At 43.3% G+C, this 15,128-nt stretch overlaps 1 protein-coding gene across 3 annotated transcripts in view; it reads right to left on the bottom strand.

Moving 5' to 3' along the window:
- The window catches only part of STUM (stum, mechanosensory transduction mediator homolog), a 32,873-nt gene extending 17,745 nt beyond the window's left edge, over nucleotides 1-15,128 (bottom strand). For all 3 annotated transcript variants that reach the window (XM_088532702.1, XM_088532698.1, XM_088532706.1), the window contains exon 1: nucleotides 14,887-15,128. In XM_088532702.1, coding sequence (XP_088388828.1) covers nucleotides 14,887-15,079 — 193 coding nt within the window. In that variant the 5' untranslated portion in view covers nucleotides 15,080-15,128. The remainder of the gene's footprint in view (nucleotides 1-14,886) is intronic.

The raw sequence follows: 15,128 nt of genomic DNA, 5'->3' as shown, positions 1-15,128 counted from the left end.
GCACCTTTTCCTGCTGCACACAGGCACAGACAGACCCTCTGCAGTTCCCCTCCCTTCACTTTCTCTTCTTCTTGGTAGACTTTCCCATTCGCAAGCCTTTAAGTGCCATCTCCATCTCCCTGACAATGACTCCAACTTCTGCATCTTTAGCTTCTGGCATGTCTTGCCTAGCCTTTCTGGTATCTCTGCTTTAACATCCTCTTGTCTCATACTGAAGATTTCTTACCCATTTAGCTAGCTGCAGCTCTAACAACAGAGATGAAATGACAAAAGGCTGCACTTGCTCCTGTCAAAATCAGTGAATGGTGGCAGAAAGGTAACTTTCACAAATAGGAACTGTGGAAAGCCTGTGCTTTCTCCATGCTTAAAGCACCAGGTACTGTGTGCTGTCTGAAAGTGGACCACTGTCATACTGCTGTATATCCCAATATTCTCCTCCTACTCAGAATTCCTCTTTTATACTAATTCCTACAAGTGTCTGTTTCTACCGTTATTATAGTGTACATTTAAGTATTAAATTGCCTCACATTTCCAGCTATGATAATTCATCTTTCTTTTGTTTTGGTGATAAGAATGTATAATTTTGTATTCTATCATATTTTACAAAAAAAAAAATCTGGTACAATATCATACAAAAGCAACAATCTGACACATTAGAGCTATTCTGTTATCTTTTATTGTGCCTGCAATGAAGAAATAAGCAAGTATTTTTAGCTGACTGTGCCATACAGAATAAGCTGATAGCAGAAGCCTGTAATTGTCATTCAGAGGAACATTTGTTTAACCAGGTGCAGTCATGAAAAAATACCTGAAATTTTACAATTAGTATTTTCTAGTGCAAAATGCCTGTTCTGTGCAGAGATAGAGTTGTCGGTGCAATTAGGACTGCATTGCAGAGCAGCTTCATATTACTGTGCTTCCCTTGGAGGCAAATTAGGTTGGACAACACCCTGAGCCATAGAGCCGTTCATAGTAGATGGCATGACTGTGTCTGGGATACAAGGGTGATTACGACGATGTAAAAAATCTAAGCAGAAGACACTGCTGTAGGATCCCAAGTCACTACATCCTGTATCGCATGAACAAAGGTAGTAGAAAACCGCGATAAAGGACAGCAGGGGCAAAGGGAAACTTAGGGTCAGGAATCAAGCTTCTTCTGTTAACTGTTTCTGAGGATCGTGTTGATCATAGTTATGCAAACAAAAAAAAGAGTACTTGCACTGAGGAGGGTCTTCTGCCCAGTGAAGGCACTGGCTGCTGCTGTCTGGAAGCTGAGCAAAATTGGAATAAGGGGCTGGCCTGCAGTTGGCTTATGCAGTGTAGGTGGAGTAAGCAGCCTAATTAGGGATCCTTCATGAATCATGCAAGCACAGAGCAAGCTTGAGGCTGCAGAGATTCCATAGCAGTTCCTATTCTTTTTCCCTACAAGAAGCCAGAGATAGCCCGTGCTCACTTTTTAGAAATCTCTCGTTTCCCTTTGGAATGTGCTCTATGTTCTTCTCAAACACTGCTAGAAGACCAGTGTTTTGAGGCTGCTTTGGAGATAGGAGAGTGCTCCAAGTGTTGGGCCCCAAGCTGATCTGTTCCTGCAGAGACAGAGCTGCTTAAACTCCCCAGAGGATGAAGCTCTGTCTTTGCCCTTGGGCTCCTGTAGGCCAAGATAAACTGCCATTAGGATTATATGCGGGCTCTTGGCAGAATGTGCAGAACAGGAATGACACGGGGGCCATGACAAAGTGCTTGGCACAAGACCTTCCAGACCTTGCATGCTTCACCCAAGAGGCTGTATGGATGTCAGCAGGACATCCGAGCCTGGGGTGTGTGCTGGTAGCGTTGGTTCACATAGAATCAGCTCTTCTTTTTGTCCCTCTTATAAAGAGAGACTGGATGTGGAGAGGGTTGAGAGTGAGAAAAGGACTGGACAAAGTGAACTAGTATGATCCACTCTCCTCCTCATTAATTGAACTAACACTGATCAAAATAGACATGGGAGGAAGGTCAAAAAAGTTACTAAGATACAGGGATGCAATTGCAATCTTGGGTTGCACACAGTATCATGAGGGAGAAAGGAATATTAAAAGGAGGTGCTGGCACATCTGTTGGCTGTACAAATCAAAGTCTGTCCAGTGCTATGGGAAGGTTTGATATTTTTGCTATCTGAATGACAAATGACACAGCACAGAGCCTGCGCTACACACGTAATCCATGTACAGCATCGCATCTCCAGACTCGGGATTAAGGCAGTGAGAGTCTATAGGGAAAGTGCCTTTTATTTTTCAAGTTGGTAAAGATTAACAGCTGAGCCAAACTACTCAGCAGGGGAGAGAACACGAACATAGTTCTTATCCTTCTCAAACGTCTGGCTCCAAACTATTTATAATGCTTCAGTATTTTTTAACATATGCAAATAACTGCAGATATTCTTCCACTCATTTGGTTTTGAACATGCTGTTGCTTTTCTCCTAACTTACATGCTGACCAGGAGTAGAGCATATTCTAGTTTTCATAGAAGATAATGATACCTCAGGGTGTTTGTGTAAATATGTAGGCTAGTGTTCCCCTGTTGCACATGAGGGAGGCAGAGAAGTTAAAATGCAGATTTTAATAAGATATTAAAATGCTTAAATCACACTGAAATCAAGGAATTCCAGCTTAAATGCCTGAGGCAATAGGGAAACAGCTGTAAGGAAACCATAAAATTCTGGCTTTCGTAGTTTAGCCTTGCTACCTTCTGAGGCTTTTTGCAATAAAGAAAGTGAAACATATAGGCTAGGATTAGGAGCTTCCTCATGTGAAGAAGGTGCCAGATGAGGATACCACACGGTATAAAGAAAGTCATGTTTGAATAATGTCTTTCCTGTGCTAGCATAATGGGGGCTTTTTTTTTCCCCCTCTTGTTTAACAACCATTAATTGTGTGCTGGGTGCTCCAGGACTGAGAAGAGCAGAATTGGTCCTACAGTGTATCATCAAGTGCTTATGCTGCGCTTATGTGTGTCCAAGGACCTGCAGGCTGAAGAGGACCAGCTGCCAGGCTGTGAGCCTCTTTAAGAGAGGCTACAAGCCCTTAGCAGAGTCAATAGAAGGGAACGTGCACTTACGCCACAGCAAACTCATTTCAAAGTCTTAGCAGCTTATGCTTAACTTAGCACTTCACTGCAAAGCCAGGGTTACACTAGCAGATGTTTTCCCCTGCCAGCTCTGCTTTGAGGTGGTGTAATCCCCAGCTAGGAGATAGGACAGACATATAGAGGCAGTAGCTTCTTAACCTGCAACAATTCATTCTCTGGTGGAGTTGGTCAAGAAGACAGAAGAGTGAGAGGACAAACCTTTCTAGGTAGTCATCACAACCAGAGGTTGCAGCCAGCCTTTGCTCCTGATTGGCTTGGGTGCACCAATTTCAGAGCTTCATCTGAGCTCACTTGTCAGGCCCCCTAGTAAATACAGCAGCTCTCAATGATGCTTAAACAGAGTGTGCAAGCATCTCTCATATCTTCTATCCCAAGCAATGCATAAAGGGAAGCACAGTATGAACAGGATGTCTGTAGCAATGGCTTCTAAAATCCCAGGATCTGCAGAAGGAAGGGATCTAAATGTCACTGTGAGCAGCATAGTGAGAACATGCACTCAAGGTGTTCCCCAGCCAGCAATGCTAACAAGATTTTAGACTGTATTGGAGCAGAAAAGCTATGGAAGAGATTATAACGGCATTACAAAAATCAATGACATGCTGCTCTTTGGGTAAGAGCTAGCCAAGAGGTACAGAGAAGGGCAATAGCAGCAGTTACAGAAACAAAAGGTTTTTTAAATGAGGAATGATGAGAAAGGATGTCTAAGTTCCAAAAACATATAAATGATGTGAGATACAGTAGATGTATAAATAGACCTCCAGACTGTTTGCTAATGTAGATGAGTCCTCAAAAAGATGAGAAGAGCTCCAGTAAGAAACAATGGATGATGCATTTTGAACTGATTATGGCAAATACCTTTTTAAAAAAAAAACACTTAATGGGTAGTATTCGTCTCATCTAACTATCTGGAAAGGAGGAATTTCCATCTGAGCGAGTAACCCAAACCCTCTTTGCAGTCAAAAAAAGACAGAGGCCCCCATAGGGTGTGATTCACTCAACCTATTTTAGGGAAAAGATGAGTCACATACTGATAGTGTAAAATTCCTCCCAACAGTCTATAACAGCAACTAACTCAGCAGTACAGGTAGATGAACCCCATCTATTGTGTTCAGCAGAAAGAACACTTGCCATCAAACTATTTTGAATAATAGTACTGATAAATATTTTGGTGTAGCTCCTGTTTTCATGTATCAGCTAGCCTCTAACTCTAAAAGAGGACCTTCTTCTATAGGTAGGTTATTGCACTGAACTGCTCATTTGAACTTCCTTTGAACTAGTACTGAAGAACATGAGATGCAACAGAGCAAGGATTCCTATGTCCTCAGTGTAAAATATTTTCATGCTGTTATGGATACAGAATAAAGAGAGGAGCTCAGCTATGGTGTCATGATATTCCTGTAATATCAGGGCATGTATCCTCCCTGCTGAGAAAGATGCAAAGGCAAGTTCTTTGTTCTGATCAGCACTGTGTATCAGAATCACTCTGGTCACTGCCTGAAGGCTTTGTAGAACTTATGAAATGCTCCAGCAATAGCAGCAAGACATCCCTTTAAATTTGCTGCTTTTAGTTTTCATATTGCCTTTCTTCTTGAGGGTATCTTTTTCCAACATGACAGTGTTTGCATGGCTTAGATGAGCACTGTTGCTAAGAAACAAGTCCCAACTGTGCCTTTAAAACTCTGCCTTTAAACATACAACTCAAGGATTTTTTTTTCTTTCTCATTATACTGTATTATGTGTTTTATTAAGTTTTCTCCTAACTCTGATCAGATTCTTGGGTACATTCCTATCACAACAATTTGGGATAGGACCCATTCTTTCTCATTGTCGGTACAGTGCCACCATCACCTACACAGTGGTATAGGTAATAATTTTAAAATAGTACACTTAAAGGTCACAGTAAGATCCCATTTTTCACACAACTGTGATGTAAACAAGAAGGAACGCAGTGGAGCCTACTCATTGCAAATGTCTGGTAGTACTAAACTGTAGTGCACAGTACAAATCAATGTTCCCTTAAATTACAATTCTAGGGTGCATCTCTCCTACAAAAGTCTGGCTTTTTTCTCCATGTGTACAAACTAAATATACTAAAACATGCTGCAGTCATCAACGGTGCAAGATAATATATAGCTTTCAGAGGCACAAAGCATGCAGGAGAAGCACAGAAGGCCTTGTCCATTCTATCTATGTGCTTTTAAAAAATACACTGAATAACATTTGCTAATATATGGTAAAATGCCATAAATATTAAAAACAAAACATGTGCCAAGAAGAAACCAGAATATATTTTGGGATGTAACAGCCTCAGATTGTTAGCTTTGCTGCTGGCTAATTTGGGAAAAAGGTTCTCTGTGGATTTCCAGCTTCTTAGTGCAAATTAGCAAGAGTCCCTTCTGTTTAAGTGCATTTTAAAAGCCCAGTTCCTCCACTCTTCTTCACAGTAATATTTATTCATGAGACAACCTCAAGGGACCACCTTCTGTTGGTCCTTGCCTTTGAACAGAGTTATTCCTTTGCACTGTTAATATATCATGACGCCATGGACCTTTGTCATAAATGTTGGAGTAAGAAGCAAAAACAGGGAGTTCTAAAAACAGGTTCTAAAACAAACAGGTTCTAGGGCCTCGACAACAGTGTTCCGCCTATTGCAGGTTCTCAGTGCTGCCAGATGGGTCTGTCATGGGATGGGAATGGGAACACTTCATACCTGTTCTGCACTGGTTCAGAAGATTGCATGTTGCTCCAAGCAATGTGCCATGGAGTCCTTGCAGCAATTAGAAGAAGGATGTTCTCTCTGCCCAGTTCTGCCCTGGCACACGCAAATTAAATGAGCAGTGAAAGAATGTTTAGTGGATTGAAAGCACTGAACGTGAGAGCAGAACATACCTGCATGAGGGCCAGCTTTCTAGCTGAGCCATGTATGCCGTCTTGTAGCTTGCACAAGAAAGAAAATCTCTTCTACCTTGTGTCAGTAGCACCAAGGGTATGCTGGTACTGTTTTATTCATTCTGCTTTCAGTAAAATAAGGGTTCAGTGTGTACCTGCAGAGCAACAGCAGTCCTGGGAACTGATGGCCAGTATAAAGTCCATTCCTGGCTCCACCATCGATTTCCTTTATGTCTATCAGCTGTACACAACACAAGGAGACATATCTTACTTCTAACTATTTACATGTCAATCTCTCAGCCGAAGTGGAAATATCAAGGCTTATCTCTGATGAAAAATGAGAATTTGCATGTTGGTACCCTTGAGTGTAAGGAGTTATTTGTATGACTGGCTGGTGACACAGGATCCCCCCCTTTTATCCATATTCATGGCTTTGTTCAAACTTTGCCTTGCACTCGTGTGGTGACGTGCCTCTTGGAGAAGTGTAAAAACGCCAGCCTTCTACAGCAACGTGCCAGGTAGGGGCAGCTCTTGAGACACATAACCTAGATTGCAAAGTGTAGCTGACCAACTTAATCAAATGGAAGTGAGATCCCCTCAGGGAGGCAGCTTCAGGGAAGTGCCAAGGAAACCCCTTCTTCTGTTGGTTTTGTGGGATGTGTGGGAGGAGCAGAGGACTGAATGAAATAAGCCTACAGGTGCGAGTCAATGTACAAAGCAACCTTCTGGCTTTGAAAAGAGAAAACAAGGGAGTATTTTTGTACTCCTGGTTGCCAATAATTCTGGACCCTGTACTCGGTCCTCTATTTTACAGGAAACAAGTAATCATCTCACCAGGACTCCATAGCCACAATGAAATGTCAGTAGGAGGAAAAAAGTTCCTGAGTGTCAAATGTTGTGTTGTTATTTTTTAAATAGCATTTATTTTTTAACCCTCTTACTAAGTTTTCTCTAGCATTAATCAGTTATCACAGAGCTCAGGAATACCTTCATTCTCTCTCTTCCAGAGACCCGCAGTAGCAAACATTCTCACAGTCCTAAATCCTTTTTTAACTACTCTTACTGGGGCAAACTCCAGAAAGGGTCACAGGGCAGGGGGGCTCAGTCCTTATAGCTGGTTTGTGCGAGTGGCTGCAGAGTGAGTGGGGTCTGTCTGTGTTTTTAGCCAGAATTCAGGCTTTAGGTTCTTGGAAACAGTTTTCAGCCTTTGTTTGAAATGGGCATGTTTTTATTTAAAAAGTATGCTCAGTTAAAGGAAATCTATGGTTTGTTTGTTTTTACAATTAGGTAAATCTAAGGAAGCTAAGCTAAGCTTCCTGACTTCAACATGAAGTGTGTGTAAGTGCATGTAGGATTAGGACACCTTTCACTTACTGATAATATGAATACATAAATCTCTAAATCTGCCCCAGAGCTTCTTTCATCTTAATGTAAAGAATCTACTTCTGACCACTGTCAGCAACAGAGGCCTAGCTATGTGGGATGTTTGGCACAGCAGTATCTATCAAGTTGCCATCTCCTTTCCCTAGCACTGCATGTTGAATGCTGGATATTCACACACACACACAAATCATGTTTATGGAAATTAAATTGTCATGGCAACAGAAAAGGTCTCACAAGTTTCTCAAAAATAGTAAATTAACAAAACCCATTTATGAAGTCTTAGATCCATTCTTTTATGAATGCACTTAAAATCCAGAAGGAACAAATGGTTTGCTACCTACATAATGAGGAAATCATTTGAACCAGAGCTTTCACCTCACCATACTAGTATATGTAAAAGATATACATACATACACATATTTTAAACTCAAGCAAAACTCACTTTCAGCTAGACAGTGCTATACTAATGTGATCATTTACCTTATTTCAGGTATAATATTTTCATATAAATACTATGATTCATACTTTATAAAATGACTCAATTTCTAACACAGTAAACTTGTAACAATTATTCGTTATGACTTAGTTTATTTATCTCCATTAAGATATCAGTTTTGCAGGGTCTTATAACACAATCTCGATGTACAGACTTTCTGTAATAACATTCTTGTTTCATTAGACTGACTTTTTTTTCCAATACATTCTCAAGATGAATTTGACCATTTACATTTTGCCTTCTTTAGAATTTTGCCCGTGATGTAACTGAAACAAAATGATATTCCACAAACTTGGGCTGATAAAGAAGCATTTCAAGTTGTGTGGTGATATTTATCAATGTTTGTGGCATGCTGTGAACTCCATCTAGATAAATGACAAGATGGTAAGATGCTGGGTAATCATCTGTGGCATGTTTGAATTTATGTTCCTAGAAAGCAGCCCTCATTCCCTACACAGTTCCTGGTATTAGCACTACTATTGAAATCTGAAATGTGGTACTGGTCACAATCCTTCAGCGGATGCAATTAGGTTTCCAAGAACCCCTCTACCGGTTACATTCTCTTTCCTCTGCAAGATGTACCATGACTCGTTTGGTAGAAGTATTTTGGATATGCTTTTACTGAAACTTTAAGTTATTGCATTGCCAATTTACTTTCGTCACCATTTATATTCACTGTCCGGATACCTCACGAACATACGTTTAAACATCAGTGTCTATGGTTTAGTCCAGAGCTGTGAATTACTTGGCAATGTATAGGCCACCTTTACTTTAAAAGCTCACCGCAATATTGCCTCTCCCTGCACTGAAAGATCAAGAATCACGTTCTTCAAAACTGAGATTTAAAAACAAAACTCTCTTTTTTTTTTTTTGGTTACTTAAGAGTCCTATCTTCAAACCCATTCCAAAGCCTTGAGTGTTTTTTTTTCCCCCTCTTCTTGAAAGTACTCACTCTCATCTAATGAAGAGCCCCAGGGGACAGAGTTCTAAGGAAACACCAAATATTATGAAAGTCATGACTGTGTGGTTAGGCCATTTGAGGAAATGGATATAAAACAGTTTGAAAGAAACTGTTTGGTGTGGAAGTCTTTTTTAAAGAAGAAAGAATCTTGATAGTCTTGCACTATCTTTATAATATTAATAACTCAAGTCTCATCTACCTCACTGATTCTAAATCCTATGAAGCCTAGTAAATTTGTAACATCAGTAACCAACAAATGAAATATGACTAGGTGGAAAGGCATGTGACTTCTTTTTTCCTTCGGATTTTACTGCACTTTGGTTTTGTGGATTCTATTTTACAAAAATGCTCAAAAAAACCTGTGTTGAGCAGGAGCTGGAGGAGAAAGGGGGATTTCTCTGTTGTAGATTTGACACTACCATCTCCTTCAGTTAATGAAAAAAATCTTACAAAATCTAAAGCAAAATGAGGGAAACCCACTTTGGTGTTCCTGGGATCACTAAAGCAAGCATAGTCAACAGGCACTTTTATTTGGATGTCAGGCAGGGTCTGTGCTGATACAGTAAAGTCACGAGTCTGAGCTTTTTGGTGAGGTTTAAGCTTTCGGTGTGATGCTGGCTTCAGCTCTCTGCTAAGGAATACTGCTCCCACGCCTGCCTGGATGGATGCATGTGCATCTCGGCTGCAGGGAAAACAGCTTTCTCTGCCATGAAAAATAAACTGTGGGGTTGTAACAGGCATTGCTGCAAGAGAGGTTGAAAATTCCAAAATTCATCTTTCCTTATGCCAGTTGCTGTCCCCAGCGGGCACATCCACATCTACAGCAGGATGCCTGATTCGATGGAGGAGAGTGGGAGCCTCTCGCTCTGCTCCCCATTCCTCCCTTGACTCTCCTGAGCAGCTCAGCAGCATCTCACTGCCCTTTTCACAGGGAGACGGGGATTGACTTATTTCACGCAATGGCACTTTATCAATATTTGCAGATCTCTCTGAAAGCCACCAATTCAAAGCACTGGAATAGTCTACTTTTCAATCCAGAATAGCCAAAATTCACCAGTTAAAAGCACTCTCCTCATTCACGATGCTTTCATCTTCAAGTCCATTTGTTGCTTTTCTCTCTTGCCACATGAAGTCCCAGTTCTTTGGCCTTCTCACCAAATTTCTGCCAATGTACTCTTCCAGACTGTCCTTTTCGCCTTCTGGGCTCGAGTCTCTGCTTCCCTCTGTGTCGTACCCTTTGTCTGGAGCAGCTTTCCAGACTCCTTAAAATTCAGCTGGTTCACTTAGCCATTTAATAGCTTTTCTCTGCAGTCTGCTCCCACCCTCACTCTTAATGTTCAAGTGCATCTGTCCAAATTGCATTAAATGACAAACTAGACTGCAAGATGCTCAGCAAACCCCATCTCCTTACATGTTTATTAAGTAATGAGTACAGCCAGAGACGCTTAAACATCAGCAGTGAACGAGAACATTTCTGGCTATTTTTTTTTGTCTTCCATTTCAATGGGAAAAGAAGGTGTTAGGGAAAAGAAACTTGTTTGCATTTAAGTCAGTCTGCCACTGACCGCAATTCAAAAGCAGCAGCATTGGGTTAGTGCACAAGTTGATAGGGGAAACGAACCAAAAAGTCATCATAAACGAGAGTATAGTTAGCTAACTGACTCTTATTAACCACACTGAATGAAAAAGCAAAAACTGACCACAGCATGTAATGCTAAATATTCAGATTTAGGCAGATACTGTAGGCAGAAACAAGGTCTTGCTGTGCCTTTGCTGCATATGCCTATAGCTGCATTTGTAAAGCACTTGTTCTGCAAGCTTATTTGTCATTTGAGATGGCCCAGACAGTTCATACCATAAAAATATTCCAGACTGTGCTGGCAAGATCTTTGAATGACTGTTCGATATGATCAGCCAAAACCCTCTCCTTTCTCACTTAAACCTCTGCCAAAGAAGCAAGAGATTAACGGCTTTCTCCACGCTGACAAGAACAGGAGCTGCAGGAACCTGCGGTTTCACTTGTTCTTCAGTGCATCCTTAACCAGGAGGCCTCTCTGCAGCACGACTGACACCGCTGCTAGTGGCAAGGGAGAAGTAACCTGGGTACGCACGTTGTATCACAGCTCTCCTGGGTCATGCAGGTGTAGAAATCCACAGAAATTAGATGTTTTGGGTCTTTTCCACGCATAGACTGTTTTCAGGGTATGAATCAGTCCAGTATGAATGAAGTCTATTGACAACACATTTGTTTAATTATGTTCTTATGGACCTACTACAAGTGGCTTCTGTCTGCAGGCTCATCTGTGGTCTATACACCACAGGTTGAAAGGCTAGAGAAGCCCAGCAGGAAACTTCATACAAACGCTACCAAAAACTTTGCTTTCCACAAAAGACCTTGTATATCACTCATTCATTTGCATGTCCATAGGAGAAAAATAAAAAGGATCATAAATGCCAAAGCAAACTTTAGATTTTAATGCACAGATGCTTGAAAAAAACCCTTTTTTGGGGTATTTTTCCTATTCTACATGAGAAGAATGATAATGCGCTTTTTTCCATTAAGCTTTTATTTCAGTAAGGAAGGTGATGAAGTTCTCTTGAGGAATCCATTTACTATCAAACTGCAAAAATAAAATGGGAATTGTTATTTTTATGTACATCCCATTCCTGAAACTTCTGTGAGCTCTGTTCCCTACTCCTATTTGGCTCTGGAGAGCTCATCCTGCTCAAGAGAGCCATGGCTTCTCATCAGAGCTTTTTGCAGATGCTTGGCCTGTATAAACCAAGCATTAAAGTCAATGGTGCCACCCCTCTTTACATAGCTGAAGGTCTGGCCCTTGAACTCCAGCAAGACTGAAGCAGAATAAGCAGGTGGTGGAAGAGTTGTGATTGGGAGCTGGCACAGCCAGGAACACTGGAGAAAAACGTTCAGCAGCCTGGGAATCATCCTGTCGTCCCCTTGTTGTCTGGGAGATGATGTCACTCATGATCTCCTCAAGTGGGAACTTCAGGGCTCATGGGTGGCAGCTCTCCTATCTTGCACTAACACAGTTTTATGCTCTGTCTTTCAGTTACTTGCTGCATAAAAATAGTACGCCTGTATAACTCAGGCTGTGATCCAAAAGTCCACCCCCTTCCTGACAGGAGGGATTCATCTTGGAGAATACCTCATACTTGCAGCTAATTCTGCTCACTTCTCACATCTCCCTCAAGTTCTCCCGCTTCGTTCCCCCTACACATGCATACACACACACGCACGTGATAGCACGGCGAGGAAAACGAGTAGGAAAGAGGGCAAGATTCCCATGCATGGGCTCAGGGAATGACAGGGAGCCAGCTCTGCTCCCACGCCGGCTGGCACGCGGCAGCTCCAAGGGAACGCCGTCTGCCAGCTAAAGGGCACGGCCAGCCCTCCTCGCACTTGCCATCTGCAGCACGTGCTGGCTGGAGGTGCACGCAGCTCCATCCCACGTGGATGAGGAGGAGAGGCTGGGCCCCCGAGCATCTCTGCTGGTGCCTCTGTCCTCCTCAAGAGCTAGTGAGGCTGTGACTTGGCCCTGAGGCTTCCAAGACAGCTCCAGAGCCCTGCAACAAAACACGAGTGACAGTCACTGCTTGTGGCGCAGAGCTGCGGCAAAGCTGGCGTGCACGTAGCTGCCACACTGCCTCAGGCTTAGTGAGGACACCAGCTCCCTCGTTTCCTTGTCAGACTGTTGGCTCCTTTTATGACCCTGAATTAGGGGACCTCTGCTGCCTCTTAGCCTTGCAGAGCGGTGCAGATGCTGTGGGCCACTGCTGATCCAGAGCATCTCCAAGTGGTTGTGTCTATCATGTGAGCAGAAGCATAGGCCCATCTTGTAATCTGTTTTGCAGAACAGGCCTAAGTAGATGGGCCAACAACGAGTGTTTTTTAGATCATATTTGGTCTGAATTTTGTGTTTGGCAAATCCAAAGTTAACTCATCTTCTGTGTAAGACAAATTTCCCAGGCATCTTTTGTAATATTTTCACAGAGATTAATGAAGAAGACAGCTTATGATGCATCCTAAAACCTGCACTTTTTTTTTCAGAGACATATATCTCTAGAAAAACTAACCACCTGAAAAAGAAGACTTTAAGCTAAGACCAAGTGTTACTTCTCTTGTCCAAATGGAGTACTGCAAAACATAAATAGCATAAGAGAAAAATTAAGTGGATGTTTAAAATTCTCAGATTTCCTCAGAGAATGAAATCCATAATACAGGAAAGATAGTTTAACTAAAAAAGGCAAGACTTTTAGATGTTGATACATTTGTCCTGTGTTTGATAGCCTACATCACAGCACAAATTCTGTTTGCATGTACAAACACACTAACTCCCAAGCAGCAGACTGCTTGGCTTATCTGGTGTTCCCCATTTTCCTACCTAACTCTGGTGGCTTCTGATCCCTTATTGAAATTGTGGGGGCCTACAAGCGGATAAGAACTGTCTGTGAAACAGGTTAGGAATAGAGAACTTACCTTTTCACCCAAACTCATGCTCCCCACCTAAGCAGGCAAAACAGACAGCATCCCTGTGAAGCGTTATAAACCTGTACTACAGGAACTGACAGGAGTTTTGCTATTTACTAGGAACAGGCTTGGATGCTCTATGTAATAGTTCACACCACTGCAAGTATTGTTTATCTTACAAGTGCTGCTCAGTTCATAGAGACAGTTGAAGTGTGACACTGCCATGAGATTGTAGGATCTCTCTTACCCTGATTATTCCTCCCAGGAGATTTGTGTTCCTGCTGCTTCTCCACGTGTGTGGGCTATGTGATATATGACAGGATTCGGCTGAGACTGTAAATAGCTGTATTATCTCAGGAGAAGTTTTCTATGAAAATGTGCAGGATATTAGCAGATTGATTGCAAGAATGTTTCATTTACATGCAGCTGACCACTATGCTTTATGGAGTCTAGGATGCATCTTCTGAAGTGCACTTTCAGCCAAGCAGTGTGCTTTTGGGAAGCATATATAAAATATAAGATTATTCAAAGGAGGTAGAAGGGCTCCTCACGCTCCTCAGGTGTGTGGATAGCGGGGCTGGGAACACAGCACACCTGAGGGAACACCTGCTGGCAAATGTGCAGGTGCCACTCTTTCCAAAGGGAAACACTGGGCTGTTTAAAAGGGCTAAAGCTTTCCTCCGGAACATGCCTGCGAGTCACTTTTAAGAACCCTCACATTGGAACAAGAATGGCTCATACATGTTGCATACAGTATAGCTCTTGGAAAGTACTTTAATTAAAAGAACTTTAAGGCTTGTTGGCATCTTACAGAATTAAATCACTTAAAATATATGAGGTGGAGGGGGAAAGGTCTCTTTAGATACAGGGCAAGCCAAGAATTACCCCTCTGCCTCAAGACAGCGCTTTCCCCAGGAAAGGGCTGTGTATGGCCACACTAGCAGGTATGGTGACCTGGAAACTACCGCAGGAGATCCAGGGTACGGACAGACTTTTTTTTAAGCCTGTTTTGCTTGGTTCTAAAATCCTTGCATTGAGGCTCATGTCCCAGGTGCAAGTCTCACATCGGAGGCTCCAGACAGCCTCGTGCTGCCGTAGGAGAGTGTGTTCTCGTTAAGAGGGACGGAAGGGGATGCAGAAGGGATGGGGATGCAGAGGGCACCCTCACCGCTCGAAGGCGCATTGCCCACCTCCCGCTCGCTTTGGGTGTCTTGCAGAGACTGTGCGGAGCCCCAGTGCTTCCTTAGCAAAGCGGTACAGGGGCCGGCTCTTCCCGACGCTGCACAGGAGGGACAGGCAGGAAAAAAAAAAAAAAAAAAAAAAAACTCTTATCTGGGGAATCGCAGCCCCGCAAAGTGGCTTCCCCGATGAGCGCCTCGCTTTAACGCCTCGGGCACGGAGCGCGCGCGCGCGGAGCCTGCGCCGCCCGGCGACCGCTGCTCCCACGGGCGCCGCCGTCGGGAGCTGCTGGTGGCGGGCACCGCTGCTCGCCCCCTCCCCGCCGCAAACTTTCCGCCGCGCAGCCCGGAGCGCCTTACCCAGCCCGGGCACGAAGGTGTTGAGAAAGAGGCAGATGACGGCCACGGGGAAGGGCATGTAGGGGATGGCGGCACGCAGGGGGCCCTTCTTCTCGCGGACCTGTACCACCACCCCGCTAGAGGAGGCAGCGCCCCGGCTGGGCTCCCCAGCAGCCCCCGCCGCGCTCTCGCCGTCCTTGGGAAGCGGCTCCATGGCCGCAGCGGGCTTCGAGCCGCTGCAGCTCCTGCTGCCGCTACTGCCG

Source organism: Tinamus guttatus, unplaced genomic scaffold (genome assembly GCF_059628265.1).
Source record: "Tinamus guttatus ecotype Peru unplaced genomic scaffold, ASM5962826v1 Tinamus_guttatus_pri_ptg000033l, whole genome shotgun sequence".
Taxonomy (NCBI): Eukaryota; Metazoa; Chordata; class Aves; order Tinamiformes; family Tinamidae; genus Tinamus; species Tinamus guttatus.
Note: the sequence above shows the minus strand (reverse complement) of the source record. Positions and strands in the feature narration are given on the sequence as shown.